This window comes from Prionailurus viverrinus, chromosome F1, assembly GCF_022837055.1.
Source record: "Prionailurus viverrinus isolate Anna chromosome F1, UM_Priviv_1.0, whole genome shotgun sequence".
Taxonomy (NCBI): Eukaryota; Metazoa; Chordata; class Mammalia; order Carnivora; family Felidae; genus Prionailurus; species Prionailurus viverrinus.
In genome coordinates this window covers 30115501-30134056 of record NC_062577.1, presented here as the reverse complement: position 1 = coordinate 30134056, position 18556 = coordinate 30115501, and the positions used below count along the sequence as shown (strand labels likewise).

The 18556-nt window shown below is 41.6% G+C and overlaps 1 protein-coding gene across 6 annotated transcripts in view; it reads left to right on the top strand.

Moving 5' to 3' along the window:
• Positions 1-18556, top strand: part of HHAT (hedgehog acyltransferase) — a 306739-nt gene that overhangs the window by 107690 nt on the left and 180493 nt on the right. For all 6 annotated transcript variants that reach the window (XR_007148118.1, XM_047840389.1, XM_047840391.1 and 3 more), the window contains exon 8: positions 16245-16395. Coding sequence is in view for 5 of the 6 variants with exons in the window: in XM_047840389.1 (XP_047696345.1) it covers positions 16245-16395 (151 nt within the window). In the remaining variant the exon portion in view is untranslated. The remainder of the gene's footprint in view (positions 1-16244; positions 16396-18556) is intronic.

Sequence of the window (18556 nt, the reverse complement as noted above, 5' to 3'; positions counted from 1 at the left end):
TCTCCTATCACTTTCTGTTTGCCTTTTGCACTGCACCACACAGGCTTCTCTCTAGATGAGCACGGTCTCACTACAGAGCATTTTTTTTTTAAATTTTTTTTTTCAACGTTTATTTATTTTTTGGGGGACAGAGAGAGACAGAGCATGAATGGGGGAGGGGCAGAGAGAGAGGGAGACACAAATCGGAAACAGGCTCCAGGCTCTGAGCCATCAGCCCAGAGCCCGACGCGGGGCTCGAACTCACGGACCGCGAGATCGTGACCTGGCTGAAGTCGGATGCTTAACCGACTGCGCCACCCAGGCGCCCCATACAGAGCATTTTTATTAACTGTCCTTTCAGGTTGGAATGCTCTTGCCCTTGATCATCACGTGACTTCTCAGCATTCTTGTCTCAGCTGAAATGTCATTTTCTGAGAGAATCTTCCCTCCCCTATTCATGCTCTGTCTCTCCCTGTCTCAAAAATAAATAAAACGTGGGGCGCCTGGGTGGCGCAGTCAGTTAAAGCGTCCGACTTCAGCCAGGTCACGATCTCGCGGTCCGTGAGTTCGAGCCCCGCGTCGGGCTCTGGGCTGATGGCTCGGAGCCTGGAGCCTGTTTCAGATTCTGTGTCTTCCTCTCTCTCTGTCCCTCCCCTATTCACACTCTGTCTCTCCCTGTCTCAAAAATAAATAAAACATTAAAAAATAAGAGAATCTTTCCCCTCCTACGAGAAGCAATTTCCCAAAAAGAAATGGCCCGCCAGCATTTTGTATCACCCTATTCTCTGTGCTGGGCTCCTCACCACTGAATACATGTATGACAGATGAAGGTAGGAGCCTTATTTAAATTGGTCACCATGGTGTTCCCAGTGCCTAGAATAGTAGGTAGCTCATAATTGACACTATTTATTCCATATGGTGCTGTGGGTCAGGCACCCTTGACCGTTCAAAGCAGGTGTCCTCCGTAGACTCACTTGGGGTTTGAAGATCTTTTAGTTTCGACTCTATATTCACTAATTTTGTGACCTTGGAAAAACCACTTACCATCTCTGAATCTCACCATCTTCATCTTTAAAGTAAGGATCTTAGCACTTCCCCAAAGAACCCCAAAGGGAGCTTGGGAGGAATAGCTGTGGTGATCGATGGACAAATCCCTGTAAACTTGTAATTACTCAGGGAATGGAAATTGTCATTACCTGTTTATTGCAAGTACACGGTACTGCCGTGGGGTGTCTCCAGAAGCTCAGGAATAGGGAAAGTACAGCCCATTACAAAGAGCAGATTATTGTGTCAGTGCACAGTGGATCAGAGATCTGGGTCTTGGGCAGCCCATCACTGATGACAGCCTCGTTGGAAGCTTTAGCATATCCATGCAAGGATTCTGCCAACCAGAAATGTTGTCAGTTTGGGCAGGACTAGACAGAGAAGCATCCAAAAGGCAAGTCCTGACAATTCCTGTTCAGGCACTGACTGGGAGGGATACCCTGTCCTGACAGTTTGCTTTGTCATGTCTGCTGACAGAATATCCCTGTGGTGGGGCAGATGCCTTCCTCTCTCAGAGCCGCATGCCTTTAAGTGTTCATTTTCTCTGGCTAATGCCCTGGCCCTGATTTCTTCCTCACCAGGCAACTCCTTGAGTGCGTAATTTGATTTCCTGTGTGGTTGGCCCAGAGAGAAAAGAGGCATAGGATAAAACTGTGAGGCCCCTGTTACCTTGGAGGTGATATTTATCACTCTTAATTGGCAGATTGGCATTTTTCTGGTATTATAGATTTGTCTCCATGAGCTTGGTTTATTATGCAAATACCTCCTGACTCTGATCAGTTCTCAGGGTGCTGATGGCCCTGGGGGAGATCAGCCTGGCTGGGGTGACTTTATCATTGCACAATGCCTTGTCCAGGGGCTCCCACCAGGTTTCACAGCTTTCCATTTGCAATGTGGTCATGGTTTAATTTGATGCTCTGTCTGAAGATTCTTGAACGCAGCAGTTGATTGTGTGTGTGTGTGTGTGTGTGTGTGTGTGTGTGTGTGTGTGTGTGTGTGTGTATGTGTGGCTATCAGTGTCCCTAGTTCAGAGTAGTCGTACTGGAGAGGACCAGGAGGTGGCAGTAAAAGCTAGGTAGTCTGAGCAGTGCAAATTAGACAAAATCTTGTCTGTCTAATACTCAGCTTCCCGGGCAATTTATAATGTGAGGTGGTAGTGGTGCTTCTGGCCCAGAAAGAGGAGGTCTGCCCAAGTAGCCATTGTCATCCCAGTTGTCGTGACATCCCTGAGTCTTCGTGCTTTTAAGTTCTTGTGAGACTCCTCTGCAAAATTAAAAATTTTTAATATATTCTAGTTTCCAGATTTTATGTAGAACACATTTTTATATACAGGCCGTAGATCAGATTGTCACTGGGTTTCAGCAGTGAGAGTCTCCCAGCTCCTTAATTTCTAGATCAGGTGGACATGACTCCTTGTTCCCTGAACTGAGCAGAGCCCAGTGCTGCCAGCTCATGGCCTCCTCTGCCTCTCCTCCCTTGTGGAATCAGTTCTGTTTAAGGACTGTCCCTGCTGTGCATTGCCCTGTCGCGTGGTACTTGGTTCTTTTTCTTGATTTGTGCATGCGTGCGCACACACACAGGTCTGTTCACACAAAGCATTTGTGTACATGAGAGCACTTTAATAAATGTTTGGAGGAAAGCCACACAGGCAACTTACAGTTGACAACTGGAGCTCCCTGGTTCCTCTGCCTGAAACTCCGACTGTTCTCCTGCCATGCTGCTCCATCTGCTCCCCTGTCCTTTTTCTGCCATAAACAAAAACCATCCCCTGTTCTCTTACAGATCAATCTTTCTCCGACACAAAAACACATCCATCTCACATCCTTGCTTGCTTTCTCAGGTCTTTTACTATCAGGTTGTGCTTTTCAGCCGACCAGCATGACCCTTTCCGACCATGCCTTTCTTACTGCTGAAGCCACGTCACCATTACTGCACATGCTCTGGGCCCCCTCCCCAGCATACGGGGCCATTTCATATCTTCATGCTGGGCACACATTATTGCTTGAGGCTTCCTCCATCCAGCGGACTCTTCCTCCAAAACAGCTCACTTCTGGGCTACTTTCCCTGCTCCCTCAGATTTTGATGCCTTCCTCCACCCCCCACTAGTATAATGAATTGCTTTTGATTAGGAGAGTGAAATTGAGTGTTCTTGTCCTGAACTGTCACTAATTTTGTATCACCAAGCATATTAAGGAAGTTTAGATGGGCTTGATGATTGTGAAGTATTATTTAAGTATGAGCCTTCCTCAAATCGAATTGTGATCATTGAAAAAACGATGGCCATTTAATGCAAATCAATTCAACAAGTTTCAGGAAGCCTCCAGAAGGAATCATTACCCTCTCATTCATTCTCCGAACCTTCACTAGGCACATGTTGGGTGCCAGATACCATGTGGGGCCAGGGGTGTGGAAGTGGAGATGTTCAGGGGTGATCGCACCTACAGTTTTGGAATTTAGGAGACAAATCAGTGTTAACAATATGTATTTGGGATTCGGTAGCGAATGGGTGGCTATTAAAGCTATTGGAGCAGATGATGTGTAGAAGATCCACAGACTGCTGGTGACTTGGACATGTCCTGCTTTTCAAACATTTGTTTTCCTGTGAAAGGGAAGGTGCTTGGAGTGCAACCTTCCTGTTCTGAAGGGTTAAAAAGAATCATTTAACACCTTTTATAATTGGTACATTTTAAATCATTTTCACATCCCTCAAGGACTATCACAGCTCAACTGTCACAGAGGGAAAATGTTATCCTGAATCTACAGATTAAATAAATATATAGATAACATATATAAACATACCCTAGTTTACTTTTGACAGTTTTTTTCCCCCTGAAGTGCTAGCAGATTTGAGAATTACCTGAGGATTTATCCTTTGAGGAAGCTTTGATAACTGGCGGTGATTTTGGCTTTTTTCTCTTACGCTACTCATTACATTATGGAATTCAGCTTTGCAAAGAGTTGTCTGTAGCACAACTTTTTGTGGAGGTATTTATTTTAGCAAAAACTCTACAGGGGGGCTTGGGTCTTTGTTCCTCTAACGAGAGCATTAGATCATGCCTGAGTGACTGCTGATCTCCCCTCAGGCTAGCAGAACGTTGTTTCTTCCCAGTTAAGTTGTGGTTGTCAAAATTATAGCAGCCTTTAGCTAATCAAATTAAAGGTCAATCCCATGGCACAAGATTTTCCTTTAAAATTCTCTGCGTGTTCTCTTTTTGGATAACTAAGTGATGAATGTCAGAGTGAGTTTGGAACATTGCCTTTGAAGTTCTGGCATTCAGCAAACAGATTGGGCAGGAGAGATGTCCTTTTCCTTTCTCTACACGAAAGTCAGAAAATATAAATGAACCACAACAGAAAGGTAACCTTACCCTTCCCCCCCCAAAATCGCTATACTTTGATGTATATTTTCACAAGTGGGGGAAAGGGAAGTAGGGTGTGGATCTTTGAACTTGGAATTTCTCAGACTTGACTGAACATAACTTCCTAGTACAGATGGCTCCTGAGTTACAACGGGTTGACTTAACACTTTCTGACTTTAGGATGGTGCAAAAGCAATGGACAACATTCAGTAGAAACCATGCTTTGAGTTGTGAATTTTGATCTTTTTCCCGAGCTGGCAATATCCTGTGCGGTGTGCTCTAGTGACGCTGGGCATCAGCAGCGAGACGCGGTTCTGAGCCAGCCACGCGATTACGAGGGTAAACAACCGACACATTTAGAGCCGTGCTGTTCTTTGCTTTGAGTAGAGCACGCATTCAATTGCGTGAAATAGCCAACACTTTATATAAGCTTTGTGCTAGATGATTTGGCTCAACTGTAGGCTAGTGTAAGTGTTCTGAGCACATTTAAGGCAGGCTAGGCTAAGCTATGGTGTTTGCTAGATGAGGTGTAATAAATGCATTTTGGCCATACGATATTTATGATGGGCTTATCAGTATGTAATCCCATTGTACTTGTTTTGCATTCAGATTTCAGAACTCTGACCCAACCTATTAAATCAGAATCTGTCCAGGAGAAGCCTGGGAATTTCTGTGATGAATTATCCCAGTTGATTCTTAAGAGCAGATAAACTTGGGAAACACTGTTGTAATTGATGAAGATCATGGCGGGGCATCTTGCTATCAGAGACCCACTTCACAGGCCGCCAATTCCCAGTGATACAAGGTCTGATAATAAGCAAGTTCGTTATTCTACTTCATGGCATTCTCCCCCTTCTCCTTCCTCTAATTTGCCTCTCCTTTACACTTTCCTTTTTTTCTGTGCTTATAGAGTGAGCAAGGAGGTGGGATTATGCTGACATGAGTCCATTTTGCTCACTGTCCTTGCAGATGCATTTGGTTGGTGTGTGAGGAGGAAGTTGAATATTCCTGGCTAAAATTCAGGGTTCAGGTGGGGACTCTTAATACCACCCCTTTTAAAACTTTGTATTTTAGAAGATTAAAGGCCTTAACATAATTAACCCCTCCATGTATTCATCACTCACGTTCAACAATTATCAACTCAGGGCCAATTTTCATTAATCTGTAAGCTCTCCCACATCATTGTGAAGCAAATCCCAGACACTTATGGTTATCCATAAATATTTCAGTAGTATCTCTAAAAGGTAGTAACTACTGTTTTCTTTCTTTTTAAAAAAGACTTTATTTTTTTGTGTCAGTTTAAGGTTTATAGTGAAATTGAGGTAATTGAAATGGAAGTACAGTGAAATGGAAGGTACAGAGATTTCTTAATACCCCACCAACCCCCCACATGCACAGCCTCCCTCACTGTCAGCACTTGCCATCAGAGAGGGTACATTAATTAAAACTGATGAGCCCACTTTGACACCCCATTATCACACAAAGTCTGTAGTTCACAATAGCTTCTCTCTTGGTGCTGTGCATTCCATGGTTTAGCCAAATATTGGGCCGTTTTCTTTTGAACATCAGAATCTTGTATGAAGACAAAATATGACAGACTGTAACTATATGGTGGTAACTTACAGTTTTTCTTTAAAAGAGATCAAAAAGGTCACATTTTTTGAGTTCTTTATAGAATGGTGTCTCACCATGGTAGATTGAGGTATAGGAGATGATGGGGATAAAAAAGAGCTTTCTAAGGGATTTGAGAGTGAGTGAAGAAGTGAGAAAGTGAAAATGGTTGAAAGGTAGTTGGTTTTCCATGGTAAAGATAGAATAAAGCTCTGGGGAGTGTACGTTAGAGTCCTGTTTGAAATGTCAACTGCTCAGTGGTTGGGAGTTTAGGGACCCATCTCCTGAGTGCATGCAGTCAGAGGGTTTTAGCTCATTGTTTAAGTGCCAGCTGTTGTTGAAATAACGTCTGTGCACCTATCTAAATGGTAATGAAATGCTAACCGAGTCATTTATTTTCTTTTTCTCCTTCTGCAATATCACAACAAGGGGAGAGGGATAAGGCATTTGACATCTGATGTCTGTTTTGAAAAGTGGGGACACAGACACATGTCAGATAGCGTGAGATTCTCTTCTCTTCCTTTGGAGGCATTAACAAACTCTAAGGTTTGTTAAGATGCAGTAGAAAAAATTAATTTTTATAAATTCTCTCCTTGGATTAGAACCCCGAGGTGATTGGAGTTTAATGCAGTGTGAACCCAGCACTTCTCTGGGATTTACTACTGTGGAACTTGACTGTTCAATTACAGATACTCCATGTGGTGTGAGGGTAATTTCATGGTGCCTGCTTGAAGAATGGAAGAGATGCCCGCTTGATGGAGCTTTATAAGAAGCAGCAAGTGGCACTATGGTTGTTATTGGAATGCCCAACTATTCCCTTTCCTCCCATCCCCAACATCCCTGAGAATGCTGTAATCTCTGCTGACCCTACTTAACCCGTTTTTATGCCCAGGTTATTTAGTGTACAGGTGCCTTCTCAGATGACCTACAATAGGTGGGTCTTTCTACAAAGTTGATGTGTGGAAATATGAATTTGTTGAATACTTTCAGGAGGCTGTTATCTGCTTTCTAGAGGGATTCTTTGTTCCTTGAAGGATTTGCAGGAGAATAATTAGTAGTTGATTTCTAGTTCTTTTTGCACATAGATTTTACAGAGTGCTTCTACTGGGCAACTTTGCCCAGTAGATGCTTCATAGGGAAGCATCAAAATTCAAACTGTAATCTATACCTGGTCTTCACCTGAAAATTTGCTCTTTAGAATTTTCAGGTCATTTGGCTCTTTATAAATCTCCTCCTGTTCCTACCTTACTTCATTAAGTCTTATGTGGCGGTGTGTGTGTGTGTGTACACGTGGGCACCCGTGCTTTGCTTCTGCGTGGGTTTTTTTTTCCCCACACAGTTTGGGATAGGGAAGGACCTGTTCTGTTAGGCTACTATAGTCAGTTTTGAAAAAAAGATTCAAAATTTATTTTGCCATATAAAAATGCTTCCGGAACACCTTGAGTTTACTTTAAGATATGTTTTGTGAAGTATTCAATATTTTTGCTAAACAATTATTTTGACCTTAAGTGTGATTTATTGTGACTATAGCCTTCCCCCCTGTGATGTTAACAGTTTATAGTTAAAGAGATTGGGCAAATAGGAATTAATATTCTACCCTCCTCCCCAGAAACAGGTTAAGACTTAACCTAGATTTAAACCTAGTAAGAAGAAAGCCTTCAAAATTAGACTTTTCGATATGTCCAAAGATTAAGCATTTTGGAAGGTAAACTCTCTGAATTAATAACACACTCATTCTGATGCTAAGAGGATCAGAATTTCAAGACCTATGAATCTGGAGTTGCTTACCACAGCATACTACCTTGTGTGTTTGTTTCTTGGGCATCTTTGCTTACAGTGTGCTCCTTGAAGCTGGCTTTCCTAAGGGTCTATAGAGCTCTGTCTCTGCATTTTTTTCCTGCTTGGAATATCTTCTTTGGCTGCCTGTAACAGCCCCGTCATTATCCTGCCCATCTGGTCTGCCTCTCACGAACTCTCTTCCGTCAAGTCTGCTCTCAGATTTGTATGTGAGTCTAGTAAATATGGTGCGCTGAGGCAGCAGACCCAAATTCAAGTCATGACTCTACTACTTATTAGTGGTGAGTGCTCTTACGCAAGTTTTGTAAACTTTCTACGTCCAAGTCCCTGTCTGCGAAATGTGGGTGGTAATAATATCCACAGAGAGGTATGTTCTGAAAATGAAATCTGATGATGGCAAACTGCTTGGCATATAGACATGGTAAGTGCTTAATCATCAGTAGCTGTTATTATTATGCCATAGTGCACTCTCAGAAACTAGTTTGTTGGTGAACTTTCTCTGGCAGTTTTTTTTTTTAAATAATTTATTGTCAAACTGGTTTCCATACAACACCCAGTGCTCATCCCAACAGGGGCCCTCCTCAATGCCCATCACCCACTTTCCCCTCTCCTCCACCCTCCATCAACCCTCAGTTTGTTTTCAGTATTTAATAGTCTCTTATGGTTTGCCTCCTTCTCTCTCTGTAACTTTTTTTCCCCCTTCCCCTCCCCCTGGTCTTCTGTTAAGTTTCTCAGGATCGACGTAAGAGTGAAAACATATGGTATCTGTCTTTCTCTGCCTGACTTATTTCACTTAGCATAACACTCTCCAGTTCCATTCACGTTGCTACAAATGGCCAGATTTCATTCTTTCTCATTGCCAAGTAGTATTCCATTGTATATATAAACCACATCTTCTTTATCCATTCCTCAGTTGATGGACATTTAGGCTCTTTCCATAATTTGGCTATTGTTGAAAGTGCTGCTATAAACATTGGGGTACAAGTGCCCCTATGCATCACTACTCCTGTATCCCTTGGGTAAATTCCTAGCAGTGCTATTGCTGGGTCATAGGGTAGATGTATTTTTAATTTTTTGAGGAACCTCCACACCGTTTTCCAGAGCGGCTGCACCAGTTTGCATTCCCACCAACAGTGCAAGAGGGTTCCCGTTTCTCCACATCCTTGCCAGCATCTATAGTCTCCCGATTTGTTCATTTTAGCCACTCTGACTGGCGTGAGGTGGTATCTCAGTGTGGTTTTGATTTGTATTTCCCTGATGAGGAGTGACGTTGAGCATCTTTTCATGTGCCTGCTGGCCATCTGGATGTCTTCTTTAGAGAAGCGTCTATTCATGTCTTCTGCCCATTTCTTCACTGGATTATTTGTTTTTCAGGTGTGGAGTTTGGTGAGTTCTTTCTAGATTTTGGATACTAGCCCCTTATCCTATATGTCATTTGCAAATATCTTTTCCCATTCTGTCGGTTGCCTTTTAGTTTTGTTGATTGTTTCCTTTGCAGTGCAGAAGCTTTTTATCTTGATGAGGTCCCCATAGTTCACTTTTGCTTTTAATTCCCTTGCCTTTGGAGATGTGTCAAGTAAGAAAGTGCTGCGGCTGAGGTCAGAGAGGTTTTTTCTTGCTTTCTCCTCTTGGGTTTTGATGGTTTCCTGTCTTATATTCAGGTCCTTCATCCATTTTGAGTTTATTTTTGTGAATGGTGTAAGAAAGTGGTCTAGTTTCATTCTTCTCCATGTTGCGGTCCAGTTCTCCCAGCACCATTTGTTAAAGAGACTGTCTTTTTTCCATTGGATATTCTTTCCTGCTTTGTCAAAGATTTGTTGGCCATACATTTGTGGGTCCAATTCTGGAGTCTCTATTCTATTCCATTGGTCTATGTGTCTGTTTTTGTTCCAGTACCATACTGTCTTGATGATTACAGCTTTGTAGTAGAGGCTAACGTCTGGGATTGTGATGCCTCCCACTTTGGTCGTCTTCTTCAATATTACTTTGGCTATTCGGGGTCTTTTGTGGTTCCATACAAATTTTAGGATTGCTAGTTCTAGCTTCGAGAAGAATGGTGGTGCAATTTTGATTGGGATTGCATTGACTGTGTAGATTGCTTTGGGTAGTATTGACATTTTAACAATATTTATTCTTCCAATCCATGGGCATGGAATGTTTTTCCATTTCTTTGTATCTTCTTCAGTTTCCTTCATAAGCTTTCTATGGTTTTCAGCATACAGATCCTTTACGTCTTATACCACATCTTCTTTATCCATTCATCAATCGGACACGTGGGCTGCTTCCATATCTTGACTATTGTAAATATTAGTGCTTAAATATATTGTAGAAAAAATGTGCATGTATCCCTTTGAATGAGTATTTTTGTATTTTCTAGGTAAATACCCAGTAGTGCAGTTGATGGATCGTAGGGTAGTTCTATTTTTAATTTTTTGAGGAACCTTCATATTATTTTCCAGAGTGACTGCACCAGTTAGCATTCTACCAACTGTGTAAGAGGATTCCCCTCTTTCCACATCTTCTCCAATACCTGCTGTTTCTTATGTTGTTGATTTTAACCATCCTGACAGGTGTAAGGTGATAGATCATTTTGGTTGTAATTTGCATTTCTCTGATGGTAAGTGATGATGAGCATCTTTTCATGTGTCTGTTGGCCATCTGGATATCTTCTTTGGGGAAATGTCTGTTCATGTTTTCTGCCTATGTTTTAATGGATTATTTGTTTTTTGGGTGTTGAGTTTTATAAGCTCTTTGTGTATTTTGGATACTGACCCTTTATTGGATATGTTATTTGCAAATATCTTCTCCCATTCTATAGGCTGCGCTTTAGTTTTGTTGATTGTTTCCTTTGCTGTGCTGGAGCTTTTTATTTTGAGGTAGTCCCAGTAGTTTATTTTTGCTTTTGATTCTCTTGTCTCAGGGGACCTATCTAGAAAAAAGTTGCTGTGGCTGATGTCAATGAAGTTATTGGGTTCTCTTCTAGGATTTTTATGGTTTCATGTCTCACGTTTAGGTTTTCATCCATTTTGAATTTATTTTTGTGTATGGTGTAAGAAAGTAGTTCAGTTTTCCCAACACCATTTATTGAAGGGACATTCTTTTTTACATTGGACATCCTTTCCTTCTTTGTTGAAGACTAATTAACCATATAATTGTGGGTTGATTTCTGGGTGTTCTATTCTGTCCCATTGATGTGTGTGTCTATTTTCGTGCCAGTACCATACTGTTTTGATTACTACAGCTTTATAACTTGAAGTCCAGAATTTTGATGCCTCCAGCTTTGCTTTTATTTTTCAAGATTGCTTTCAGAGTCTTTTGTGGTTCCACACAAGTTTTAGGATTGTTGATTCTAGCTCTGTGAAAAATGCTGGTGGTATTTGGTTAGGGATTGCATTAAATGTGTAGATTGCTTTGGGTAGTATAGACATTTTAACGATATTTGTTCTTTGAATCCGTGAGCCTAGAATGTCTTTCCATTTTTGATCATCTTCAGATTCTTTTATCAGTGTTTTATAGTTTTCAGAGTACAGATCTTTCACTTCTTTGGTTAGTTTTGTTCCTAGGTATCTTATTGTTTTTGGTGCAATTATAAATGGGATCATTTTCTTAATTTCTCTTCTGCTTCATTATTGGTGTATAGAAATGCAACAGCTTTCTGTACATTGATTTTGTATCCTGGGACTTCACTGAATTTGTTTATCAGTTCTAGCCATTTTTTTGATGGAGTCTTTCAGGGTTTTTGTGTGGAGCATTATGTCATCTGCAAATGGTGAAAGTTTTGTTTCTTCTTTGCCGATTTGGATGCCTTTTCTTTCTTTTTGTTATCTGATTGCTGAAGCTAGGACTTCCAGTGCCATGTTGAATAGAAGCAGTAACAGCAGACATCCTTGTCTTGTTCTTGACCTTAAGGGAAAAACTCTCAGTTGTTTCCCATTAAGGATGATGTTGTGGGTTTTTCATAACTGGCCTTTATTATGTTGAAGTATGTTCCTTCTAAACCTACTTTGTTGAGGGTTTTTATCAGGAATGGATGTTGTACTTTGTCAAATGCTTTTTCTTTGTCTACTGAAATCATCATATGGTTCTTACCCTTTCTCATATTGATGTGATGTATCACATTGGTTTGTGAATATTGAACCACTCTTGCAACCTACGAATAAATCCCACTCGATCATGGTGAATGATTTTTTTAAAGTATTGTTGGATTTGGTTGGTAGTATTTTTGTGAAGGATTTTTGCATCTGTGTTCATTGGAGATTTTGGCCTTTAGTTCTCTTTTTTTTTGTGTGGTGTCTTTGTGAGGTTTTGGTATCAGGTTAATGAATGAATTTGGAAGTTTTCCTTCCTTTTCTATTTTTTGGAATAATTTGAGAAGAATGGGTATTAATTCTTTAAACGTTTGGTAGAATTTGCCTCTGAAGCTATCTGGTCCTGGACTTTTGTTTGTTGGGAGTTTTTAAATTATTGATTTAATGTCTTTGCTAGTAATTGGTTTGTTCAGATCTTCTTGATTAATCTTTATACATCTGATTCTTATCCTAGGTCTTATATAATAAAAGGTTCTTAAAAAACTGTGCTAGAACACTTACTTTGAGATCTGTTTAAAAAATGTAGAATACAGTATTGTTAACTGTAGGCATGAGACATTGTTATAAAGAACTTAATATAAGAAGAAACTTACAAAATGTCTAGTTTGCCTGAATCTGCACTGACTTAGTCATGGAGCATTTAAGCAAAATCTAGAGTAGATTAAATATAGACAAGTTAAAAGTGGCTGGGGTTTTTTTCCTTGGAGCAGAAAAGGTTCAGGGATAAAGTCAGGCCATGGATGGAGGTGAGAGCCCAGCATAGGCTGGAGGTTGCAGTGCAGCAGTGAGTCAGGGCACAGAAGCTGGTGGGCACAGAAAACAATGCAGAGACAGCATGCTTCTTGAAACAGAGTGAATCTAGAATCAGTGTCTTAAACTGACTCTGAGAGTCTTGAGGGCAGGGCTTGACTGTACAAAGATGGTAGCTGTGCAGCTGGCCAGTCAACAGAGTCCAGGGGCCTCTTTTCCAGTCTGTGGCAAATTCTCCCCAGTCCTTGGCAGACTTTGGCATAAGACACAGCTTGACCCATTCTGGGTTCATGAAGACTTTTCATTAGGCAGATGCTAAGTTGTTTGAGTCTATAGGGGAATCTAACAGTTTAAGAGGATCCAGTACAGTTTGGACCCTTACCTTTATCCATGGGAAGAACTTCTCACTGGACAAGCTCTTCTTTATTGGGCATGTGCTATTAAAACTCCTGATGTTCAATCATGTGGTCATGGGCTTTGAGCAGTCTGCAGTGTGGTAGAAAATACAGGTAAGTACAAAAACACCTGTAAGGTAATGTGTAATAGCAGTGTTAATGATACTTCCTCATGCATGATATAGATGAAAGGATGCTAGAATTGAAATTATAGAGTATTTAAATGGAATAGACCATTTAAAAAATCCTAAGGGCTTTTTTTTAATTTGTTTATTTTTGAGAGAGAGAAAGAGACAGACAGAGCATGAGCAGGGGAGGGGCAGAAAGAGGGAGACACAGAATCCATAAAAGGCTCCAGCCTCTGAGCTGTCCACGCAGAGCCTGACACAGGGCTTGAACCCACGAACCATGAGATCATGACCTGAGCCAAAGTTGGACACTTAACCGGCTAAGCCACCCAGGTGCCCCGAGAACCTGACAGATTTTAATTCCTGTGCCTCATATGTGATAAGTGTACAAAACCCGCATCACATTGAAGGCAGTATTTGGGAAGGAAGTAGCTTGTTCTCCCTGATCTTGCAGCCTGTTAATGGGGAAAAGAAGTTTCTGATGTTTCATATGTAAAAGAGCTCCCAGTGGCTGTAACCTTGCACAGTCTTCCCTGGGTCTTCAAATGCCTTCACTTCTTCAAGCTGATCATTTTCAGTTTTGGAGGCTTTGTGCCCTTTAATTTGTGCCCTGCCTCTTTTAGCTCTGGGAATTTTCTGACTAGAATCTGGTGGTTCATTTTAGAGTATTTTAGAGTCCCCTTCATTGCCATCTTGGCCAGTGGAATAGATTTCTTCCCCATTTAGTGTGGTTTTCTGCTCCCCCTTTTTAGATGGTATTGCTAGCACATATGTCCCGCTTCTTGATGACTGTGTATATATACACACTTAAGACATATAATTATACACACACACATCAGCTTTTCTTTCTTGACTGCTATCAGACACATCCAAGAATGCTACTATTTTATACCCAGCTCTTTCAACACATATGTTTGTAGTCTGGTTTCCAGAGTCTGAGAACCTGTTTGACCACTCCTGATTGGGAAGGAGACAGAGTGATTATTTGGTTCTTTCCTTGTAGGACATGTGGCTTTCAGATTTAAAACACCATTTGCCTTTGCCCAAACTATATATTCAGACTTACGTGTTTCTTCTGGCACAGAATTGCCATTTACAGCCACACTCTGCATTGTAGTGACATTCTTTCCAAGATCTTTGTATAATATGGAAAGATCCAAACAATAATATTTTCTGCTAGTATTCTTTAAAGCTTAGCTATTTCCTTCTGAATATCCCACAGATAATCCTGCTCAGCTGCACCAACCTGCCCTGCAGTATTTCCCACACGCCGGAGAAGGCACTCTTGAGGTTGGACAGCACGTGGCTGCTGGTTATCTTCTCAAGAGCTTCCACATACACTTTGCCCTCAACCTTCTCCTTGTGAGCACCGCTCTGACAAACCCGCCGCATCTCCTCACCTACGTGCTGAGGCCAGTGTGAATGGGGGCCAGTATCTGGCCCAGATCCATGGTACCCCATCGGGCATAGGGCACAGAGGTCAAAGCGGCCAGACAGGGAGCCAGAGGAGAGGTGGTGGTTGGTAGAGCACCCCGAGCCCCAGCTGCAGAAGCAGGTCATTCCCACTGGGGACAGGCAGAGGCCTGTGTGGGCCATAGCATGTGTCTCAGACCTCACATCTTGCCCAGTGTCCACATCCTGTGTTCTTCTCATTCTGGAAAGGCGCAATTTAGGCCAAGAGACCATTGTAGCCTGGGGCTGTCCTGGGGTTTATTTTGTTTTGTTTTGCTTTTTTGTTAATAGCCTTGTTGTGATCTAGTTCATATATCATACAGTTCACCCACTTAAAGTATACAATTCAGTGGCTTTTAGTATATGCACAGATATGTGCAACTATCATCACTGGCAATTTTATAATATTTTCATCACCTCAAAAAGAAACCCTACCCTGGGCGCCTGGGTGGCTCAGTCGGTTAAGCATCTGACTTCAGCTCAGGTCATGATCTCGCATGCAGTCTGTGAGTTCAAGGCCCGTGTCAGGCTCTGTGCTGACAGTTAAGAGCCTGGAGCCTGCTTCCAATTCTGTCTGTCTGTCTGTCTCTCTCTCTGTCCTTCTCTGCTTGCTCTCTGTCTCTCTCTCAAAAATAATATACATTAAAAAAAAAAAAAAAAGAAACCCTACCCTTTAGCCACTGCCTCCCCCATAATCCTGTCCCCTACCTCTCCAGTGCTGGGGCCAGTAATCAACTTTCTATTTCTGTTACCTTATTCTGAACTTTCTTATGAATGGAATATAATATGTGGCCTTTCATGACTGGCTTATTTCATTTAGCATGGTGTTTCAGGATTCATTCATGTTGTAGTATATATCAGTATTTCATTCCTTTGTAAGGCAACAGAATGTTCCATTGTGTGGATTTACCACATTTTGTTTATTCTGTTGATGCATATTTGGGTTGTTTTTATCTTTTGGCTTTTGTGAATAATGCCACTACAAACATTTGGGTATAGGTTTCTGTGTGGGCATCTCTTCTTATTTCTCTAGGGTATGTACCAAAGTGTGGAATTGCTGGGTCATATGATAACTTTAATAATTCCAGGAAATGCCAAGCTGTTTTCCAAAGTGGCTGCACCATTTTGTGTTCTTGCCAGCAGTATGTCACAGTTCCAATTTCTCCACATCTTCACCAACCCTTGTTGATCTGACTTTTTGATTTTAGTCATCCTAGTGGATGCGAACTCATGAAATTTTGGAAAGATTTGGGGAGGATTTTCCCTTACAAATAGTTTTTTTTTAAAAACCATAATGTGTGTGTGTGTGTGTGTGTGTGTGTACACATATATATACATACATAATTTAAATGCATAAGTATATATATAAAATGCTTTTAAGTGTAGTGTCTGTTAAAGCATCAATGCTAAGAGGTCCTGTTGCCCATTACAACAATAAAGGAGTTTTCAATATTTGTTAATCCAAAATTCTCATTGCTCAAAACCAACGTGGGAAACTTTTTGTAATGTGTGAGGTAAGGAGAAGAGAAGGGAGGGGTGGAGAAGTGGGAACAGACGGTGTGTTTTCAGGAATGGTGCATCTTTCCCAGGAGATTGCTCTACTGCTTACCTCTGTGTCTGATGGGTCCCTCTGTCTTTCAGGAGGACTGGCATTGGCTCAAGTGATCTTCTTCTATCTGAAGTACTTGGTTCTCTTTGGTGTCCCAGCTCTGCTCATGCGCCTGGATGGACTCACACCACCACCCCTCCCTCGCTGTGTGAGCACCATGTTCAGTTTCACGGGGATGTGGAGGTCAGTAGTTTGGTTTATTAAAGCCAAAGCCCCTTGGGGATGTCCAGTGGGAGGAGCCATGGCTTGGCGAGCTTCAAAGGGTTTGGGCCACTGTCCATTCTCTGTCCCTCAACTCAGACCACAGTTGGCACTTGGGTTTCTTCATCTGTCTAATAGGATGGCAATCTGTGCTTTCTGAACCACTCAAAAATACTGTCAGGCTATGGAGATAGGTGAAATAATAAAGTTTCTCTCCAAGTTTATGTACAGATGCACAAAGGGTTATGTTTCAATGGTTTCTTAATAGCTTGGGATATGCTACAAGATACTGACCATTTTATTGCTCTCGGTTTTCCTTGAAAATGACCTCTGTATATGTGGGAGTGTCAATTAAAAAAAAAAACAGACTTAGGAAAATAGCATAGGTCCCTGTTGGCATTTACTAGCTCTCAGATCTGGGACAATTTACTAAATTTCTCTAAGTTTTAGTTCTCTCTTAAATGGTAATAATAATAGGGTAATAATGCCCACATTCAAGAGTTGTTTTGAATATTAAATAAGCTAATGCAATTAAGGCATTTGGCACACAGTAGATGTTTACAAATGTTAGCTTTTACCCTTTTATTATTCCTGTACTTGGTGCCCATGGATAGACAGATGTGTTTTGCGAGTTTTCTTACTCTTCTTGATTTTGCCCCATGAACTTATGGTTGGCCGGAGCTTTTGTTCCAAAAGATCCTTCAGCCCCCCTGCTGTTTGTTATTGTTGTTCTCCAGATGGGCTTGCTTGCTGCTGTGTGTTTCTTAGCACTTCTAGTATGTAACATGTGACAGGACTTGGTTTTGCAATTGCAAACCTAAGGTACGAAGCTTAGACTGGGGACTTGGGCAATCATGGGAATCAGCACTTTTTAGGCACCTCCATTTCCCTCACCCTAGGCTTGGCCCTGCTCACAGTTTCCATTCTGGCTCATTCACAGGGCGCCTTCAGTCTTTCATCTCTGTAGGCAGAAGAGCCAGGGCCCCGGTAGAGGAAGAGCTCAGTGAATATTACCATATCTGATGTTGCTTTTAAAAACGGGGTAGATAGCCTGCAACATCCTGGTTTTCCATTATAACTGATTATAGATGCTGAGTTTTTTTTAAGCCTCTGTAAATGCATGTTGTTATTGGTTCAGTTTGCTTATTGGGATTAGAAATTTCATGTGGTTATTGCAAGTAATGTTAAGTAATTGCTTTGATTTGCTCTTAATTAGTTCATCAAATATCATAGGTTGCCCAGTTTTAATGACAGGGTTGGAATATGGTAGAAAAGGGGTTCTCTCTAGCCAGGGGGCCATGGAGTAGTTCTTGGTTAAAAGGTGAGCCTTATTGGGAGGCTCTGTTAACTTTTGACCTACGTGAAAGTAATGTACTGAATAAGTGGGTTGGGACCCAGCATGATTTGGGGTCACATCATCAGTGACTGGTGTGCACCTAGCATGATTGCTCTCCCTCTTTGTGAATGCTGCCCTAATGCATTTCTTAGGAAGCATATTCTTCTAAAGAGCTTCTCCAATCTTGATTGGCATATTAAAAAACTGAATGGGGCGCCTGGGTGGCTGTCGGTTGAGCGTCCAACTTCGGCTCAGGTCATGATCTCACGGTTTGTGAGTTCAAGTCCCGCATCAGTCTCTGTGCTGACAGCTCGGAGCCTGGAGCCTGCTACGAATTCTGTGTCTCCTTCTCTCTCTCTGCTCCTACCCCACTCACACTCTGTCTCTCTCTCAAAAATAAGTAAACATTAAAAAAAAATTAAAAAAAAACAAAACTCTGACTCCTGGGCATGCTGGCTCTAGGCTCCTTGTCCATAAATCTCTGCCCCATTGATTGTCACAAGAAGCAGTTTAGACTGTTGACTCTATTTCACATTCAGAGTAGGCGTCTTCTTGTCCTTTATTATTTCAGTTAATTATTTTTCGGTCCCAAACCCTCTGTTGTAAATACACAACAAAGGCAGAGAGAGCTTATCTGCCAAGACCTTTGTCATGTTTGATTAGAACTAAACTCAAATCGTGTAGACTCCATGTTGTTGAAACTCTCTCCTCCCTCCCAGTTCCAGTTTTAAGACAAATGGGTGAGAGAGTAATACAGGTTACTGTGAGTGGAGGCTCTGGGTGAGCCCCCGGAGTGATGTGGTTCTA